This window comes from Coffea arabica, chromosome 4c, assembly GCF_036785885.1.
Source record: "Coffea arabica cultivar ET-39 chromosome 4c, Coffea Arabica ET-39 HiFi, whole genome shotgun sequence".
NCBI lineage: Eukaryota > Viridiplantae > Streptophyta > Magnoliopsida > Gentianales > Rubiaceae > Coffea > Coffea arabica.
Window position 1 is genome coordinate 1331495 of NC_092316.1, and position 17851 is coordinate 1349345.

At 39.3% G+C, this 17851-nt stretch overlaps 4 protein-coding genes across 11 annotated transcripts; 2 read left to right on the forward strand and 2 right to left on the reverse strand.

Moving 5' to 3' along the window:
* Nucleotides 1-35: 35 nt before the first annotated feature.
* LOC140004265 (protein phosphatase 2C 16-like) lies at nt 36-3993 on the reverse strand. Of its 5 annotated transcripts, none has more exons than XM_072045227.1 (5): nt 3761-3992; nt 1945-2642; nt 1195-1554; nt 942-1047; nt 36-675 (listed from the first exon to the last, which is right to left on the reverse strand). In XM_072045227.1, exons 1-5 carry the CDS (start codon nt 3777-3779, stop codon nt 341-343), a joined length of 1518 nt encoding a protein of 505 aa, XP_071901328.1. In that variant the 5' UTR covers nt 3780-3992; the 3' UTR covers nt 36-340. The 5 variants fall into 5 exon arrangements, with proteins under 5 accessions (XP_071901328.1, XP_071901327.1, XP_071901325.1 ...); XM_072045226.1 differs by having other exon boundaries at nt 1945-2934; XM_072045224.1 differs by having other exon boundaries at nt 1945-2944.
* A 973-nt stretch (nt 3994-4966) lies between these two features.
* LOC140005072 (U-box domain-containing protein 35-like) lies at nt 4967-10681 on the forward strand. The gene is made up of 9 exons (XM_072045230.1): nt 4967-5792; nt 6145-6236; nt 6376-6497; nt 6850-7050; nt 7234-7720; nt 8062-8163; nt 8263-8691; nt 9123-9893; nt 10320-10681. Exons 1-9 carry the CDS (start codon nt 5630-5632, stop codon nt 10359-10361), a joined length of 2409 nt encoding a protein of 802 aa, XP_071901331.1. The 5' UTR covers nt 4967-5629; the 3' UTR covers nt 10362-10681.
* A 303-nt stretch (nt 10682-10984) lies between these two features.
* On the reverse strand, nt 10985-15148 carry LOC113742847 (tRNA N(3)-methylcytidine methyltransferase trm141). Of its 4 annotated transcripts, none has more exons than XR_003460909.2 (9): nt 14334-15145; nt 14128-14229; nt 13918-14022; nt 12823-12930; nt 12528-12599; nt 12388-12438; nt 11983-12040; nt 11765-11889; nt 10985-11321 (listed from the first exon to the last, which is right to left on the reverse strand). XR_003460909.2 is itself a non-coding variant. In XM_072045231.1 (9 exons), the coding sequence occupies exons 1-9, from the start codon at nt 14583-14585 to the stop codon at nt 11267-11269; spliced, it is 906 nt and encodes a 301-aa protein (XP_071901332.1). In that variant the 5' UTR covers nt 14586-15148; the 3' UTR covers nt 10985-11266. The 4 variants fall into 4 exon arrangements, 3 of the variants coding, with proteins under 3 accessions (XP_071901332.1, XP_027126653.1, XP_027126655.1); XM_072045231.1 differs by having other exon boundaries at nt 11978-12040; nt 14128-14202; nt 14334-15148; XM_027270852.2 differs by having other exon boundaries at nt 11978-12040; nt 14334-15143.
* Nucleotides 15149-15512: 364 nt separating this feature from the next.
* On the forward strand, nt 15513-16680 carry LOC113742988 (mitochondrial import inner membrane translocase subunit TIM23-2-like). The gene has a single exon (XM_027271033.2). The coding sequence runs from the start codon at nt 15815-15817 to the stop codon at nt 16397-16399; it is 585 nt and encodes a 194-aa protein (XP_027126834.1). The 5' UTR covers nt 15513-15814; the 3' UTR covers nt 16400-16680.
* Nucleotides 16681-17851: the final 1171 nt, after the last annotated feature.

Sequence of the window (17851 nt, forward strand, 5' to 3'; positions counted from 1 at the left end):
CGCTAACTCTCATCTCATGACATGACTCGAGCAAATAAGTTAAAAAGTTGAGTTGTGCGGTTGTATTCAAATTCAAGCACATTGGGGAGATCGTACTTTCTCAAGGTGCACTTGCACAGCTACGCTGACTTATTGAAGCTGGTGCATAACAAAACATTTGGAGATGAGATTTAAAGTCATTTCTTGACGTTACTATGATACATACTACCTACCCTTCTAATACACCCTGTAAGCCCATAAGAAAAATGAATGGACCAAGCTATGTATTGATGAGATGAGGCAGAGTTTTATGATGTATAAAACTATATTAAACCTGGATGTTGGTGATGAGAACACATATTCAAGATTTACTCTTGAACTTCCGTCGAGCTTTCAAGTCTATGACAATCACTGAAATATCATCCTTGCTCCCCTTTTGAAGAGCAAGCATGGAAAGGTACTCCGCTGCCGCTTGTGCTGCAGGATCATATCCCTGTCCCCTTTCTGGAAGAGGGTTAGTTCCGTTCTTCTTGTGCCAAAGCAAAATTCGTCTCCTAGCAACTTCACATGCTTCTTCATTCGTCATGACATCCCACAAGCCATCACTTGCTAAAACAAGACATTCATCCTCCCTTGCACGGGGTAGAAACATGACCTCTGGGGTTGGTATAATCCATGGTTTGAGGTATCTATCACCTGCAGACAAGATGGGGCCAAAAACATTTGAGGCAAACACTGATTCCTTTCTTCAGTCATTCACAAAATCCAGCACCATGCAACAGATTCAGAATCAACTCAGTTTTCCCCTAATTTTGAAAAAAAAGAGAGAATCTTTCTCCAGGTTCAGAACAATCTCATTGAAAGAGCAGAAAGCAACATTGGATTTACAGTGCCTACACGTACGCCAGTGCATGTGTATTGACATACGATTGCAAAGTAAATCGAATTTCTAATACACTTACCGATGGATCTAGACATTGCAAGAACACCGAATACACGGTGACCATTCCACTGTATGACTTTGCCGCCAGATGCTTCAATTCTAGCATATTCATCTTCTCGGTTTGGCTGCCAAATAAGTTTAAAAGAAAACAAATCAAATTAGCTGAGATTACAAGCCTATGCAGACTATCAATCTCCCACCCACGGGGCCCCAAAAAAAAAAAGGAAGAAAAAGAAGAAAAATGGCAAAGAAAAGTTTTAAACTTTGCGTACTTTATGGTCAATTGACAGTACTACAGCTTCTTTGCCACGATAAAGAACTGCCCTGGAATCCCCACAATTTGCAACTATAATATGGGATGAACATAGAATGGCCACCACTGCAGTAGACCCAACAGTTTCAGGTGCAACAGGTTCAGATGCATAATTGGAGGAATCTACATTTTCAGGAGACATATTTTGGCTAACTTTTCCCCCTACTTCATCATCAACCTTTAGAAAGCACGTAGTAAAGACCTTCTCCCACTGCATTTGTCGAGTGTCTATCAGGCTTTCCTTCACCAAGTCATCTTTTGTATCTTTTAGCTCCTCGGCCAATGCCACATGGATCCTATCACGGCAGTAATTTGCTACCTACATGGACAAATTTATTTAACTTTGATAAACTATGATTGAAATTTCAACGGCATATCTAGCATTTTATGAAGGTTTTTAGGTTAGCCAAAACTTGGGGCCAAAAGCTCATTAATGAATAGTATGGAAATTTGATGTTTAACAAATAAAGCTTATTAACGGCTGTCACGAGGATAATACCTAATGAACTTACAGAAAGAAAGAAATTCTAGGTTGAATTTGACAAGATGCAACTGTAAACCAGTTTTCCATTTAATGCTATCTTGTCCTTGATGGAGATTCATCAAGCAAACCATCTAAAAAAGTCAACAACAATATAGATGCTGACAAAACTCTACTCTGATAAGGAAATGAACATTTAAAATCGAATTTAAGAAAAAGGGAATATACCTGAGATCCTCCATGACCATCATATACTCCAAAAAAGTGAGACGTCAAGTGACTCAATGTTTGGCTTATACCATCCCCGACTCGGTCACCAATGAACATCTTAATAGGAATTCTCATGAAATGTGGCACAACCATAATGGCATCTTCAATTTCTGGCCTCTGTCCACAAATTGACACGGAACCCCATAGTGGCACACATTCTAATTCAAAAACACTCTTCATACCGCCTTTTACTGGATCTTTCTCGTTGGGCAACTGAAGAGCCACTACAGATGCCTTAAGTGTGGGTACACTTGAGTTTTCTTCATTCAATTGAGCCGCAGTAGTTAAATTGTCCTCACTCACCTTCCTTTCAAAACTTCTTTCTTCCAAACTGATTACCTTAGCAAGTATTTGACCATTGTTGATGCCCTCAATCTGAACAGCAATTGGTAAGCTTATTTCTGAAGTCGGCTCCAGGGGAAGCAACTCCATGCCATTAATTCCATTCCGGTCATCTGTAACCAGTAATACCTCATCGCTTTCTTGCATTATTGCATCTCCTACAATCTCATTGTTTTGAGTTTTCTGCAACATTTTAGATACCCCCCCATTGTCTATAGGTGATACCGACTTATCCTTACTACCTTCTGTACCTATCCCATTGCAACTGCCGTCCCAATTAGAACTTGAATCTGCATGCAACAGTGACGCTGGATCTGAAAGCAACATGGCAGTGTCTGTCACTATTTTGAGTCGTGTGATTTCCATATGATTCGAGATTCCAGCATTCTCACACATAGGACTACCTAAACTAAGTGGAACTGCAACTGCTGGAGACATCTCTTCCATCTATTCTCCGGATTACAACTAACAATACAGAGCACAAAACTCTCCAAACTTGCAAAGTCAACAACTCTTTAGTTCAATCATCCAGTTCCCAAAATGATCAAAGGAGAGGAGAAGCTCCAAAGTTTTGTAAAGCACACAGTCCAATAATGAAAACCAAAACTGACAACACCTTGATACAAATTAATAAACCATGTCACACACTCATACCAAGATTAGGTCGTTGCTCGTGTGAGTGAAGGATGAGAAAGATACAAGATTGGAGATGTCACAATTCAAAAGACTTAAGTCAACAGCTATCCAAGTTGTACAAGAAACAGTAGGCATACTACTTAGAGCAAATTACAGGTGGATTTAGGTACTTGCTTTAAGCAAAGCAATAAAGAGTTCCCAGATCTGGATGCACTAACATTCCATCAATCAGAAACTTAAGCTGAAACAGTTAGTGCCTTTCTCTTGCCTAGAGTTTTGCCAAATTCTTCCCTTGTAGCAAAGAATTAAACCAAGATACCAAATCCTATTTGCACCACCAACCCTTTTGTACACTGAACCGGAAGGAAGAAGACAAAATTAAATCCTTATCCAAACACCAATCTAGAAGGGAAACGAAAAGTAGTCATCGAAAAGAACCTAGGAAAGGGAAAAGGAAAACCTACCCCCCAGGATTCCCAAGCAAACCCTAAAAAGGTTCTAGACTTTTTGCCACGTGGTACTTGGTTTCAGGGGTTTGAGGCAATTCTTATCAGCCTCTTAAACTAAATCATGGGTTTTTCTGAAAATTCAATCTTTCTTCCTCCCCAACATTTTCCACCCTAAAATCAAGAATCTTGTGTAACAAAGGAAATTCTAGTGCATACATATCTTCTTGGAGCACAAGAACATAGGATCAGCTTCAATACATTTTAGGATAAAAGAAAATGAAATTGCCAACAGAATTACCTCAGGATCAATCAAGAATCGAAGAAAGAAAGAAAGAAAGAATACTTACAGAACCGAAATAAACACATAAAAACACTTGCCCCAGAGCTGAACTCCTCTCTAACTATTGGCCGGTAGTAATGCCAGTTTTCCTAGACTGTTTATTCTTCACATCTACACTATTTTTCCTTTTCTTTTTTTTTTTTTTTTTCTTTTTTTGGGCATGGCGAAAAGAAAAAGCTTTTACTGCTGTGAGGTGACACGTGTAGACTCATCCAATCAATGCTGTGGACCGAAAATGCTTTAGGATAGTGCTTACATTAATAATTAATAGTAGTAGACTGCCTCATAGACTTTTCATGAGACAAACTTCAAGAAAATGCAACGTGTCCCTGCGTGGCAGCTCACCACCTGACCTGCAAAGTCTCCCATAATCATGTGCCTTCTTTACACGGGAAGACCTCATTTTAAGTAGTACAGTACTTACAGTTGGATGGACTGAATTCCTTGTAATGCCAGCAATTCTTGCGCAATCATGTTAGTGATCAAATAAGCTCTCCTTGAATGCAATTTTGCACTCTATATTTGTAACTTGATTCAGAAAAACAGTGAGTACACCGCATTTTGTCTACGTTATTAGGGGTACAATACAAAGTCATTATTAATGCACTGGAGTTTATAAATCTAATTTGTTATCAAAGATTTGGCAAGGAATTATTAAAATTAGCGGCAAAAGGAACAAGAGAATAAAAGGAAGAAGTAAAGCAGGTTAGGCAAATAAAATAATGTTGGGTTAGGTTGATATGCCCTTGACTTTGTGTAGGTATGGAATCGAACTTATAGATGATCATTTGTTTGTTTTAAAGTGGTTAGGTTGTCGAACTTATAGATGATTGGCTAGAGAAGTTGAAAAAGAAATTAATGACCAAAACTTTGCGTTGAAAAAAAGAAAAGAAACATTGCAGGGATATTTTCTTTTACTGTTGAAAAAGGTGTACCAGGAAGTGACAGATTGCGTTGAAAGAGTCGAATTTATGGTTTTGTCTTATGTCGGCAAAGTTGCAGGGACCATTTTATTGTCTATTTTTTCAATGATACATAAAAGATGATCTTTTTAGTTCAAGCGTTCAACGCCTCCTGATGGATTACGATGCGATGTGAACAAATTTAAGGGTAAAGGCTGGCCCGAGTTGTGCTCCAAGAAGTGAGGAATCTTGAGAAAATTAACAAATATTTGTTGGATTTCTCTTCTACAGGGCAGTCCAGATTGTCCAGCTGGCGACTAATGGCTACAAATCTTTCCAACTTTCAAGGACCGCAGATGATTGATTCCAGTGACCCCTCAAAAATCTTTGTAGAAAAAACTGCCCGCGACAAGACAACTCTGACGCCAACCCTCAAAAGTACTGTTTATTTAATTTAAGGCTTTGAAATTCACGGTTAGCAGATTTACATTCGTATGCTACTATTTATGGTTTGTTAAAACTGGAAGAAAATGACAAGAATTGAAGTGGACTGAAAATGGACTCGGTCAGCAGCAGGACATAAAACCAGGAAAGGAAAGAGAGGTGGTGTGACTGTACGTAGAATCTCCAATGACCAGACAGGCATTTTTCTTCTTTTATCTTCTTTTGGACAACAAGCTAGCTACTAGATTTTTGCGGTTTATATAACCAAAGCAAGCGTGAAAGAGAAACCTTAGGGGTTATGGCCCTCTTGGGGACAGCTACATTTTTCATTTTTCCCCATCTTCTTGTGGTGGTGGCGGTGGTTGTGGGTTCATGATGGGGGTGGTGCCGTTGTAGCAGCACCACCGAGCTGGTGCTTTCCAAGATTAACTACTATAATAAGCAACCCGTGGAACGCGGCCAGGCATTTAATTGGCCCTTTGGGTTTTATATAGTTTTTGATCTCCCATTACTTGGGTCCTAGGCTAACAATGGCAAAGGCGTTGTATTCACAAGAAATGATTTTCAATGCGGCAGTAGCAATTGACGCAGACAAGAATAGCCAGTTTGCTGTGAAATGGGCGGTCGACCGCCTGAACTTGAATGGTTTTATCACCCTCCTCCATGTCAAAACTCAACAGAATTCCTCTCCTCGTAGGTCCCTTGGCCTTTCCACTAATCCTCCTCGTTCTACATTTCATCCTTTTTGTCTTTATGGGATAACAAGGGGCCTATATGCATGATAGTAGCAGATGTTTTCAATCCTCCCTGTTTTGAAGTAAATGCCTTTGCAGTAGTTGAAGACGTCCAACATGCATGACAGAGTTCCATGAATTACGATTAAAATTCTAATATAGCAAACGTGGTCCGTATAGTTCCTAGAGAATGCAAGAAAATTGACATTTCACTCGACAATTGAAATTTCTAAGATGTGTTTATCAGCTCATGCCATCCACGGGGTGGAAGTTTTTGAGCGCCTTAAAACTCACTTGTTGCATAATTGCAGAAGAAGATGTTCCCAAAGAAGGACGTGCGCCCACGAAAGATGAGCTGGCGAAGTTCTTTCTTCCATATCGTGGATTTTGTGCTCGAAAAGGGGTACAATCTTGATATTCCAATCCCCCAAAGATAAAAAGTTCTTGTTATTATTATGGAAGACTGTAAAAACGAATGACGAGAACAATATATATAAATTTCAGATCAACAATTGCTTATTGCATGATTTCGAAATGATCAGGTTAGAGTACACGAGGTGGTTCTCCATGACATTGACGTTGCCAGAGCAATAGCTGAATACGTTATCGATAACTCCATCAGCATGATTGTGCTCGGAGCTTCATCTCGGAGTGCCCTAGCCAGGTACTTTTTCTTCTCCTACATTTTGTGCCTCTATCTTGTAATGTAGATATTTCAGATCATCCTCGTTTGGAAGGAAATAGCCGATAAGAAGCTGATAAGAAAATGTCAAAAGCATAGATTTGCAGCAGTTGAACCTCACCTGTTGCTTCTGCATGCATATATAGCTCCTTGTTGATGAGTTTTTTTCACTGACTAGATTTATGTGTAAGAGCTTGACAAGCTGCAGTAGTGGTTTTCTTAAGAGTCGAGCGACAGAATAACGAGATAAAAGAATTTTAGGGTACGCGCTACTGATGATCTTTTTTGCCTGCATTACTCAGTGAATACCTCAATGTTTTGGTTTATTTAACAGGGCATTCAGAGCTCAGGATATGCAAAGTCAATTAATCAAGTCCATCCCAGATTTTTGTGCAGTTTATGTTGTATCCAAGGTAAGAGCTCAGGCTGTTAAATCAGCTACTCGATCTCCCAATGCAAGCAGCATAGCCAGTTCCAGGCAGCAGCCTCAAGTAGGATATTTATCAGATACTCCGGGTTCCCAACAGCTTACATGGTTAGTCAGTCACAAATGCTTTCGCATTACATTGTTGATATGCCCCCAGGAATCACGAACTAACTAAGATTGATATTACACTCATCTGGATGTGAGGAAAGAGACGCAATTCATATGTTGACACTGTTACAAAATTTGCAAAAAGATGTTTTAATATTTTATTGCACCTATTGAGTCTTGTAGCCAGGGAAGCTGGAGAAGTGCAGGCTCTGATAGATCACACTCCGATGGAGGTAGCCCTGCAGTATACTCTGATAAGAGTAGTAGAGACTTTGTGCCAATGACTTCAAGGAGGGGGCAAAGCAAGAATCGTTCACCTCAGTGCCCCTCGCCTCAGCATCCATTAAGTAGTTCGGGAACTGATTTTCTGCATCTACCTCCATTGGACGGGCAGCCCAACAGCAAAAATACTTCACCTCCAAAAACCGCAGATACTTTGCAAATCTGTCCCTATAACAGAAATCCAGGCAGCAAAACACCATCCAACCAGCTCTCAGGGAACAATTTAAATCTCCATTTTCCAATTCAAGGAAGTCCATCCCATTCGCTCTCTGGCTCCAGTGATCGCTCAGAGCCACTAAGTTTTCAATCATCTAATTTGTCCTTTGAGCTTCTAGACCAGTCACACACGTCAGATGCGTCCTGGACCTCCTCCTCTTCACAAGGCACAGTAAGTTCAAAAAATAAATTCTGTAGTATTAAAGCTAACAAAGATTTTCCTTATCGCTAAAGTTATGTTTGTCACAGGACCAGGGCCTCATGCAGTTTTAGAAGCGTAAGCATTCCTAAAATAGACTAGTAAATTCCACTTATATCAGATGTACATGAAAACGTTGACTTAATGACCTCCACGATAAACACTAATTACTTGGATTTCAGTGAGTGGCTTCTGTTAAAAGAAATGGCAGAAGTAAACTGATAACTGACAGATTAAAACAACATTGAAAGCAAACCAAATGGAAATGAGCACCGGCACTGATTTTCCAGGCCTGAAATTGCTTTCTACTGCAGGGGGAACTAGAGGAGGAAATAAAGAGATTAAAACAGGAATTAAAGCAAAGTATGGAAATGTATAATTCAGCATGCAAAGAAACACTGGCAGCCAAAGGGAAGGTACAATTCTGGGTTCAAATCACTGTTCGTACCATTTTCATAAAAGCACAAAACCATGTGACCTATTATTGTATTAATCAAGTTTGTTTTCGTTTCCAGGCAAGGGAGATTGATGAATGGAAATTGGATGAGGCACGCAGAATAGAAGGGTGCAGGCAAACCCGAGAGTTTGCAATGATTATGGTGGAGACTGAAAAGCATAAATGCAAGGCGGCTATTGAAGCAGCACAAATGGCACAACGTCTTGCAGAATTGGAGTCCCAAAAACGAAAGGAGGCAGAGATGAAACTCCTGCAAGAGGCAGAAAAGAAGAAGAAAGCTATGGATGCTTTAGCACACTGTGATATTAGATACAGAAAATACAATATTGAAGAAATTGAAACTGCAACTGGTTATTTCTCACCTTCAGAAAAAATTGGTGAAGGTGGATATGGGCCTGTTTATAAAGCCTATCTTGATCAAACGGCTGTTGCTATAAAGGTGTTGAGGTCAGATATTTCACAAGGGAAAAAGCAATTCCAAAGAGAGGTACTCCATTTTTTTATTTTCTTAGCTTCCAACTTCCAAACAGAGCAGATACATAGAAAGGCTCATCTAAAGATTAGCATCAATGCTTTTATCATCTGCAGGAATGGAAACTTCACAAGATATCTCTCTCATTCTCTCTCTCTTTTTGTGGACCAAAATATTTTCACATGTACAATTACATGCATAAGTCACAGCCCTAGATTACAAAATACATGGGGGCCAAAGTCAATGAAAACTGTCTATTTTATGGTAAAGCACAGAAAGTATTATTTTGAGTAGATTACTCATATTAAATGTTGAGTCTGACCATTTGACAAGCAATGGCATTTGGCAGTGAGCCAGTTTGCCAGCCATGTCTTCCAATAGTTATATGGAGCCAATTTGTAACCTGTCTTTACCTCCTATTTCTTCCATTGTTCATCATTGTGCAGGTTGAGGTGCTAAGCCACATGAGACATCCACACATGGTTCTCCTTCTGGGTGCCTGCCCTGAGTATGGGTGCCTTGTATACGAATATATGGAGAATGGAAGCTTAGAAGACCGGCTTTTCTGCAGGAATGGCAGCACTCCACTACCATGGACCATCCGTTTCAGAATAGTAGCAGAGATTGCCACGGCCCTTCTCTTCCTTCACCAAACAAGACCAGAGCCCATCGTCCATCGCGACCTTAAACCAGCCAATATCCTCTTAGACCGAAACTATGTGAGCAAGATTGGTGATGTTGGCTTGTCCAGGCTAGTTCCACCGTCAGTGGCTGATAGTGTTACTCAATATCATATGACTGCAGCAGCCGGTACATTTTGCTACATTGACCCAGAGTATCAACAAACCGGGATGCTATGTACTAAATCAGACATTTATTCCTTTGGTGTACTGCTGCTACAAATCATTACGGCAAGGACTGCCATGGGTCTAACATATCATGTAGAAGAGGCGATTGAGCATGGATCATTTCAAGAGACACTTGATCCCAAAGTGGCTGATTGGCCAGTTGAGGATGCTCTGTCACTTGCAAAATTAGCTCTAAAGTGTTGTGAACTGCGGAGGAGAGACAGGCCAGACCTTGGCTCAGTCATATTGCCTGAACTGGAACGGCTCAGAGATCTTGGATCAGATGCCAAAGCCGGAAGTGGGAATGGGAACCTAGATGAAGCCATTCTTCATGACCAAGTTTCCCAAGAAAGCATACCTCTCAGCCAGGTTCGTGTGCAATCTTCCGCACACTTTATACTGTCCTTTACAATTTGTCCATTTATAAAAGCTTAAATCTATGCGGCCATTGCTCTAGAATGCAGGTATTGGAAGCCACAAGGGCGTGCCTCCTTTCATGCTCTACTTTCTTTTCACTATTACACATATCGGGTCAAAGATAAAAGATACAAAGCTCATGAAAGTTAAAAATAAAAGATACTTTGGATGGATCTATTTAGCTGATTTTCTACGTTCTGAAATGGAAATACAAACAAGATCATTTCATTTTAAGAGTGCTAAAACAGAATGAAGGATGTGTCTTCGGATGCAAAAAGATGAATATGTCAGAATAGAAAGGTTAAACCAGAGACAGATGACAATTTTCTTCTCAGGTTACATGCATTAATATTATACTTTCATGTTGTGTTTACCCAGGGGGCAAGCAGCAGCAATTCTGATACTAAAATGGAAAACTAATGCAGATACACTTTAAAAAATGGAAGCACCTGAATGCAACCTTGAAGAATCTTCTGAGCTAGTTCTTCAAAAGTGGCTACCTGATTATTGCTTGTATAGATCAGATACGCTTGGGCATCTTGCCCTGCAGGACATTTTTCTTTCTCTCTGCTTTTCCATTTTGGGACAGTGTCATGAAATAATCTAGACCTCGTAGTAACTAATCTTGTGCATGTGCACACTCCAAATATGGGGTGAGCCTGACAGGTGCACTTAAACCCTAGAATATTTGAACTCAAGACTCGAGTAATATAACCAACGTCTTGGATATCTATTGCACTTTCCTGGGGCTTCTAAGACTTCATTTATGTTGCATCAAGACTTGTGATTTAACTCTTGCAAGATAAATTTTCCCTCCGTATGCTTCTTTAAGTAATTTAGATAAATTAATCCTAATGTTTTCCTTTTGTATGCTCAAGTTATGGTAAATGATCGCATAAATCTTCAATGAGATTGCCTTAGAATCTTGCATACCATAAATTGTCAGCATCAATTACATTCGAATACTTAGAATAAGAGTGATTTTTTCAGCACTTGCCCTTCTATGAGCTTCAGTGCACAATAAAAACAACATAAGATGAAAGTTTCCACGTCAATGAGACAATAGATTCTTTCATGAAATGTGATGAAGGACTTCAAGTATGCACACAAAGCTACTTAGAGCTGACAGTCAAAGGTACTCTTATGCAGCTTCCGGCATTATATTTTTCTGCCAATTTACAAATTACAGGTTGGCTATTAGCAATATGAAATTCCATCAATAAACATAACTATCGGGGCCAAAGGCAACGGCTCACTCACTGTTGGCAATATACATTCTATGAAGAGATCAAGTGCTCAAACAACCGCTACTGAACTGACTAATATCACTTCATTGCAGGGTGCACTGAAAGCTGGCTGAAAATGGCACGTATCCAACGCCTAACCACAAAAACCAAACTATGGTTAAAGGAAAAGACACCAATTTTAGAAGACAATGGTACTGCACCATCAAGATACTGTTTCTCTAAATCACGAAGCTAAAGTTGTCAAAAATGGGAATAGAAGGACAAGAGAGAATCACAAAAGTGAAATTAAAAACATCCATGCATTTTCAACAGATAAATTGTGCATATTTGAGGGTGCAGTTGCATATGTACTTCAGCAAATTCATGACTAACAGATGTTATAATTCTTTCCGGGAATCTAAATATTGCAATTTGACATGCCAAGAACCAACCAATCTTCATACATTGCCAAAAGAATAAGAATGTTAGAGTTAACGTAATTTCCTTTCAAACCCCTATGTGCAAAAGCTTCAAACTTGAGAGATTGGCAATTAAGACTAAGGCAACCTTGAAAAAAATTATAAATTAAATGGACACCTCGAAATTTCGATATTCTTGGAACGATTCTCAATTTTTCTGCAATATGTACTGATATCCACAATGCTGAAGCCAGCTCTCTCAAACAAGGATGACAAGAAATCCTCTGAGAAATAAAATGCACACTGTGGACAGATGAACGTTAGTAGGGTTTGCACAAGCACTAGATTAACAGACAAGACATACATTGCAGATCCAGTACATAGTACTTACAGTACCATCTCCACGGAAGCAATAGTTATCGTCAATTATTTGGTTTCTATTCTGCAATTTCACCTGAGATAATGGAAATGGTTGAAGAATTTTGTTGCAATAGTAGAGCTTGGCAATATGCCTCAGAAGATTGTATGACCATGGCAATGGGAGGGGAGGGAACATGAAGGTAAGAACACTTGCATGGCATAAATTCTATTGCCCATTCACATGGTTGTGAAGGGAATAGTGTTAGCCAGCTACCACACATTGTCTAAAGTGATTGAAGTGTCAAGCAAACCTAGTGGCTTTTCTTAAACTTAAATACCAAAAGTAAATAATGTTAAAAAAAAAATCGAAAATATTGCTTTAGCATAAATGAAAAGTGCAAAATGCAAGAGGGAAACAGAGCACTGAAAAGGAGAATTTACCTGGGCAGAATCTCCTAGAGCATAATCTCGTAAAAGAATGTGACCATCTGGCTGCAAAATGAGATATCCACCCAATGACATTATGGTGAAAATCCACAAATAATAAATAGTGGGAAAAAAAGGCATTATTGAATATGTACCTTTAATACTCTCTTAAGGTTCTGCAACACCAAAGTCATTTTACTTGGTGTAACTGCAGACAACACAAAAATCTGCTTAAGAAGTTAGTTGATTATGCCAGCTTCTCTCCATAATATACCATTACAAGTACTATTCATTTAAAAATTGCTTGAAAGACTATAAGTGCCTTATCAGGCCATGCTTTTTCCTGATATGATGAAGAAGATAACAGCATTATATGTATAGATAATACTAGAGATCTTGTCAGAAAATAAGCACTAAATAGATACCAAAACTGTGATATGGCCTACTTACCAAGGTAACAATGTCAACAGAAGAAGGTTTTATGTTAATGCAAAGGTCATCTTTTGCAACATCACAGACAAAAGCATTTACACAACCATTGTTGAAACTTGCATGTGACTGCATTCAGCAAAATAATCTATGTTATTCACACTACTCATGACGATTATGATCTATACTAGCTTTAAAACCACGCATAATTCTATAAGGGAAATATTTTCACTAACATCTGCAATGATACTGTAACGTTACGCTAATTTTGATGAATCACCATAACATGATCATACATGTAAATATTATTCTGATTATCATAATAGAAAAGGTTGATGCTGTAAGTGTCACACTGAATTTAATACTACCAAACTTGGACAATTTCTGCTCCATCTGGGGACAAATTATTGCAATGATCTCTGCAAGTTCATTAACAGTAAAATGTCACGAGACACAACAAATTGGTATTACAGATACATGAGGAAATTCCATTATTTCCACCCATAGGAGATCCTGTCACGAGACACAACAAATTGGTATTACAGATACATGAGGAAATTCCATTATTTCCACTCATAGGAGATCCTTTCAGCTCATATGAGTTATGGTACTTCATTAATCAATAGAAGTCTACCTCTCTCTCGCTCCCCCCCCCCCTCCTACTGATTCTTAGCTCCCTTCTCTCATGGCATGCGCGATTATTTGTTGGAACAGAAGATGTAAATATCCTCTCCCTTGTTTTCTCTCCCATTATAGTAGTTCTTTCTCAAAACTCATCAATTATGCTGTCTTTGGAACTTCAAATTCAACTACATACTATATCTGCTTACAGATAGATTAACGGCCATACTAAGAAATAACCTCTGTTACCCATAACCCTTACATGCAACCTTATTGCCTTGCATATTTGGTTCTAAATTCACATAAGGAGGAAAAGGCAACAGCATGTTTTTTTGGAGTTTGCACTTAAATTATAACCGTACGAGAGAAAGACTCCAAGTTGAACAAAGGAAATCAGGTTGCATCTAGCTTATTGGTGACTTTTGAAATACTGAACTATGAAAAGTTACATGTGAAAAAGGTCCATGACGGCAAGATTGAGGTTGAGTGACAAACCTTAACAAGACTGACAGCCTGAGGAGAGAAATCACAGGCATGAACAAATATATTAGGGTATGCAGCAATAAGTGGGAAGATGGTATTCCCCGCTCCACAACCCACCTGTCAGTTACCCTATCAGCATCAAAACATATGCTGACTGTGATGAGTTAAAAAATAATAATAAAAAAGGCCCAAGATAGGGTGACTAAAGGGCCATTGAGTTACCTCCAAAACAACCTTTCTCTTTGGTGAATTTGTATCATTGATATCATTATCACAGAAATATTGTCCCCAATCCTTCTGCAAGTAGTGCCTATCCTTAAAAAACTGTACATTTATTTGATGCACTTGAATTTAGACAACAAGCAAACATTTTTTAAAATACAAAGAACTAAAATGAGAGAGTAGTAATAGTAGAATAAAGGGGTGACCTTGTTCTTGTGGCGATGGTAGAATTTGTCCCAGTAATGAATGGCGTTTCTGCTGTAATGGTGTTCTACCTCAACTTCTTGTTTATCCAATTCCGCAGCAAGTAACAGCCCACATCTGGGGGTAGTAGAAAGTAGATGAGGGGTGCAAGTGGATGTCCGAGGAAAGGTTGTCACGGATAATAAATTTACAAAGTATGCTGTGCAAGTAGACATTCCTAAACCTTTGGAAATTGGAATGCACTGGCTGGCCATTAATAAAGGGTCATTTCACATAACATAGCTACTTTTTAATTGAAACTGTTTATCTCATTCTCCATTCTTTCTTTTCATACTTCTCTCAACAGCCGAGCAATCACAATCCTCCTCATCCCTTACTTCACTCCTTCCTCCTCCCTCTCCTCCCTTCAAATCCACAAGATATCTGCAAAGGTTTCAGCAAGAATGAAGATATCTGGTATCTGGTGCAATGGTGCAGAATCCAGCCATAACCACGACAGCGGTGGCTGCTTTGATGGATAAGAGCGGTTCAAGATAGAGCTTCGTGGTGGATTTTTCTGTATTTATTATGTACGAAAGAGAGAGAGAGAGAGAGAAAGGAGGGCTTTATGGCATTGGTGTAAGTTGAGAGGAGGAGGGAGCTCTACTTGGCTGTGGAGGTAAGACGAGAGAAAGAACCAGAGAAAATAAAAGGAAAGCAAGAAACCAAAGAAATAAGCCAGGATGGAAATAAAGCTGAATTATGTGTTTTCATTGTAGATTAATTGAAGAAAAGAAGAATTCTGTTCACTTCAACATCTTCTATTGATGTGTTTGGGACATAGAAGGATGACTGAAAACATTGGGGGAAAAAAAGGTCGTAATAAAGGTCGTTGGAGAATCTTAAAATTTTTATTTTTTACCAAATAATTTTGCAATCTTAATAAGGTTGTGAAGTAAATTACCCAGAAACCAAATATTTGTTCCCCGAAGAAAGAAAAAAAAATTTGCAAATAGACAAGAGTTGTGTTTGGATTACATTTTTTTAAATTTTTTGTAGGAAAATTATTGTACAATTTGATACACGTGAGATAAAAAATAATTGAAAAATATGTTCACGAAAAACATAACAAATTTTCTTTGAAAAATGGCTGTCCAAACAAGACCTGTATTAACAATCCTCTGGAAAGAACCAGTCGTCACGCCCGCCATCCAACGAGGCCGAGAAAACATCACAGGCTGGAACCGGGGCCCATTTTTTTTTATGGTCAACCGGGCCCCATTTTATTTGCAAATGTCCCCACGCTTTTCTTTACAAACGCTAATCAATAAGCATACGCCTGCAGGGCTGGGGAATCATTTCCTCTCTTTCTCTGAGAACCCTCCTCCGCCTCCGATCGCTTCCACTTCCCTCCACCCCGAAACCCTAACCCTAACTAGCTTTCTCTTAAGAGAGAAGGGAGAGCCGAACCAACGGAAAAAAAATAATAGAAAAATCATAAATCATGGCTTATCAACCTCGAGCTCCAAATTTCGACGACGACGACCAAAACAACACCGCCCCCTCCGACGGGGCAAGACTTTACAACCCATATCAAGATTTAAAGGTCCCCATCCAAACCCTTTACCGCCTCCCTACTTCCCCGGAATTCCTCTTCCAAGAAGAGGCCATCGCGCAGCGCCGTTCTTGGGGAGAGAATATGACCTATTATACCGGGATTGGCTACCTTAGCGGTGCCACCGCCGGAGCGGCTAAGGGCCTGGTGGAAGGAGTCAAGGCGGCTGAGCCGGGTGATACTCTTAAGCTGAAAATTAATCGGATCCTCAATGCGTCGGGTCAGTCGGGCAGGAAGATCGGAAACAGGGTTGGGATTCTCGCGTTGATGTATGCTGGGATGGAGAGCGCCATGGTCGCTGCGAGGGATACTGATGACGTTATCAACTGCGTGGTGGCTGGATTGGGGACTGGCGCTCTTTACAAGGCGGCGTCTGGGCCGAGGTCGGCTGCTGTTGCCGGAGCTATTGGAGGGGTGCTAGTTGGGTTAGCCGTCACCGGAAAACAGGCTTTGAAGCGATACGTGCCGATTTAATTTCTTTTTGATAATGTCCTTCTGGGGTAGTTTGTAACTTCTGTGGGCTTAACTGAGTTTAGTCTTTTTACTTCGTTGTTACAAGTCTACAATTTTGATGATATATTGGGAATACATTCTCATATACACTATATCTGTGGTAATATGATGTTATAAGTAGGAAAGGCCCATGCTTTGTTAGCAAAATTTGCAAACTTGTTCTCGAAATGGTTTTTGATTATGATGTATTTTTTCGGTGAATGCGACCCATGAATAAACACATTCCTTCCTAGAGACCTTTACATGGATTGTCCATTATATTTGCTGTTTTTGCATTCTTTAGCGATTGGAACTTGAAGGGTTCGCAAAAAGATTTCAAATAGAAGCTGTGAGAATGGTGAATTGAATCTTAGGATGCATGTGGTAATTTATTCTTAACTTTTTGAATTGATGTTTCTTGTCCAATATTATGATAAAGTTGATAGAGATAAGTTGATAGAGATAAGTTGTCCAATGTACTCTCTCCTCAAGACTGTTGATATCATGAGACATTTTATCGTTTCTTAATGGTGGATTCTTGGGTTGGGTTATTGTTTGAAAAATATTTTGTGCTGCAGTGGACAAAATTGTGATTGACGAGTTCATGAATTGCTGTGTAACACTTGCGTTTCCATTGATGATGATTTCCTGGTATATCTTTCTGTTTTTCCTGAATAAATTCATTATTCTCAAAAGAACCCTTTTTTGGTCCTTTCTTCAATCTTAGCATGCAATATAATGGTTGCGATTGATATATTTCATCAGATAAAGAATTGTAACTTGTTACTCCTATTACGATTGCCTGTTTAATGAAAATTATACTGAATTTTAGATTTCTGCAAAAGTGGTCTTTCTTTCAATTTATTGATCTTCTACATATTTCAGTTGGGTTTTTCCGTGTACTGTGGTAGAAATCCTCAAGTGATGCTCATTATATTACAATGAGCATGTCTGTGTAAAGCAGGAGGGGCTAGGTCAATGAAAAAGTTTGTGGAAGGCCTACATCCTTGAGAAGTCAGTGATGTGAATGGCTAGCTTGTTCTGAAGAGTAGCATCTCTGTCTCTCCTCTCTCTCTCTCTCCTCTCTCTCTCTCTCTTCCCCCAAACAAAAATTTTGTATGGTAAATCAAGGGGATGGTTACAGGCCATATGGTAGTTTTTTTTTTCTTTTTCAAAACGATAATTTTGCATTGATTATAACAAAATCATACACAGTTTGAGCAAAGGCTTAATAATCACTTTACAATTTGTGCATTTAGCACAACAGGATAGGGTTGACCATATGGTAGTTAACGGATGCAGAGTTTAAATAAAAGGCTGGGAAACTCTTGAACCCCTACTTTGTATGGTAAAACAAAGGAATGGGTTGAATGATTGCATGCGTGGTGGAGGATCAAAGAGAGGAACTCTTTGTACAAAGTCCATATGGTAGTG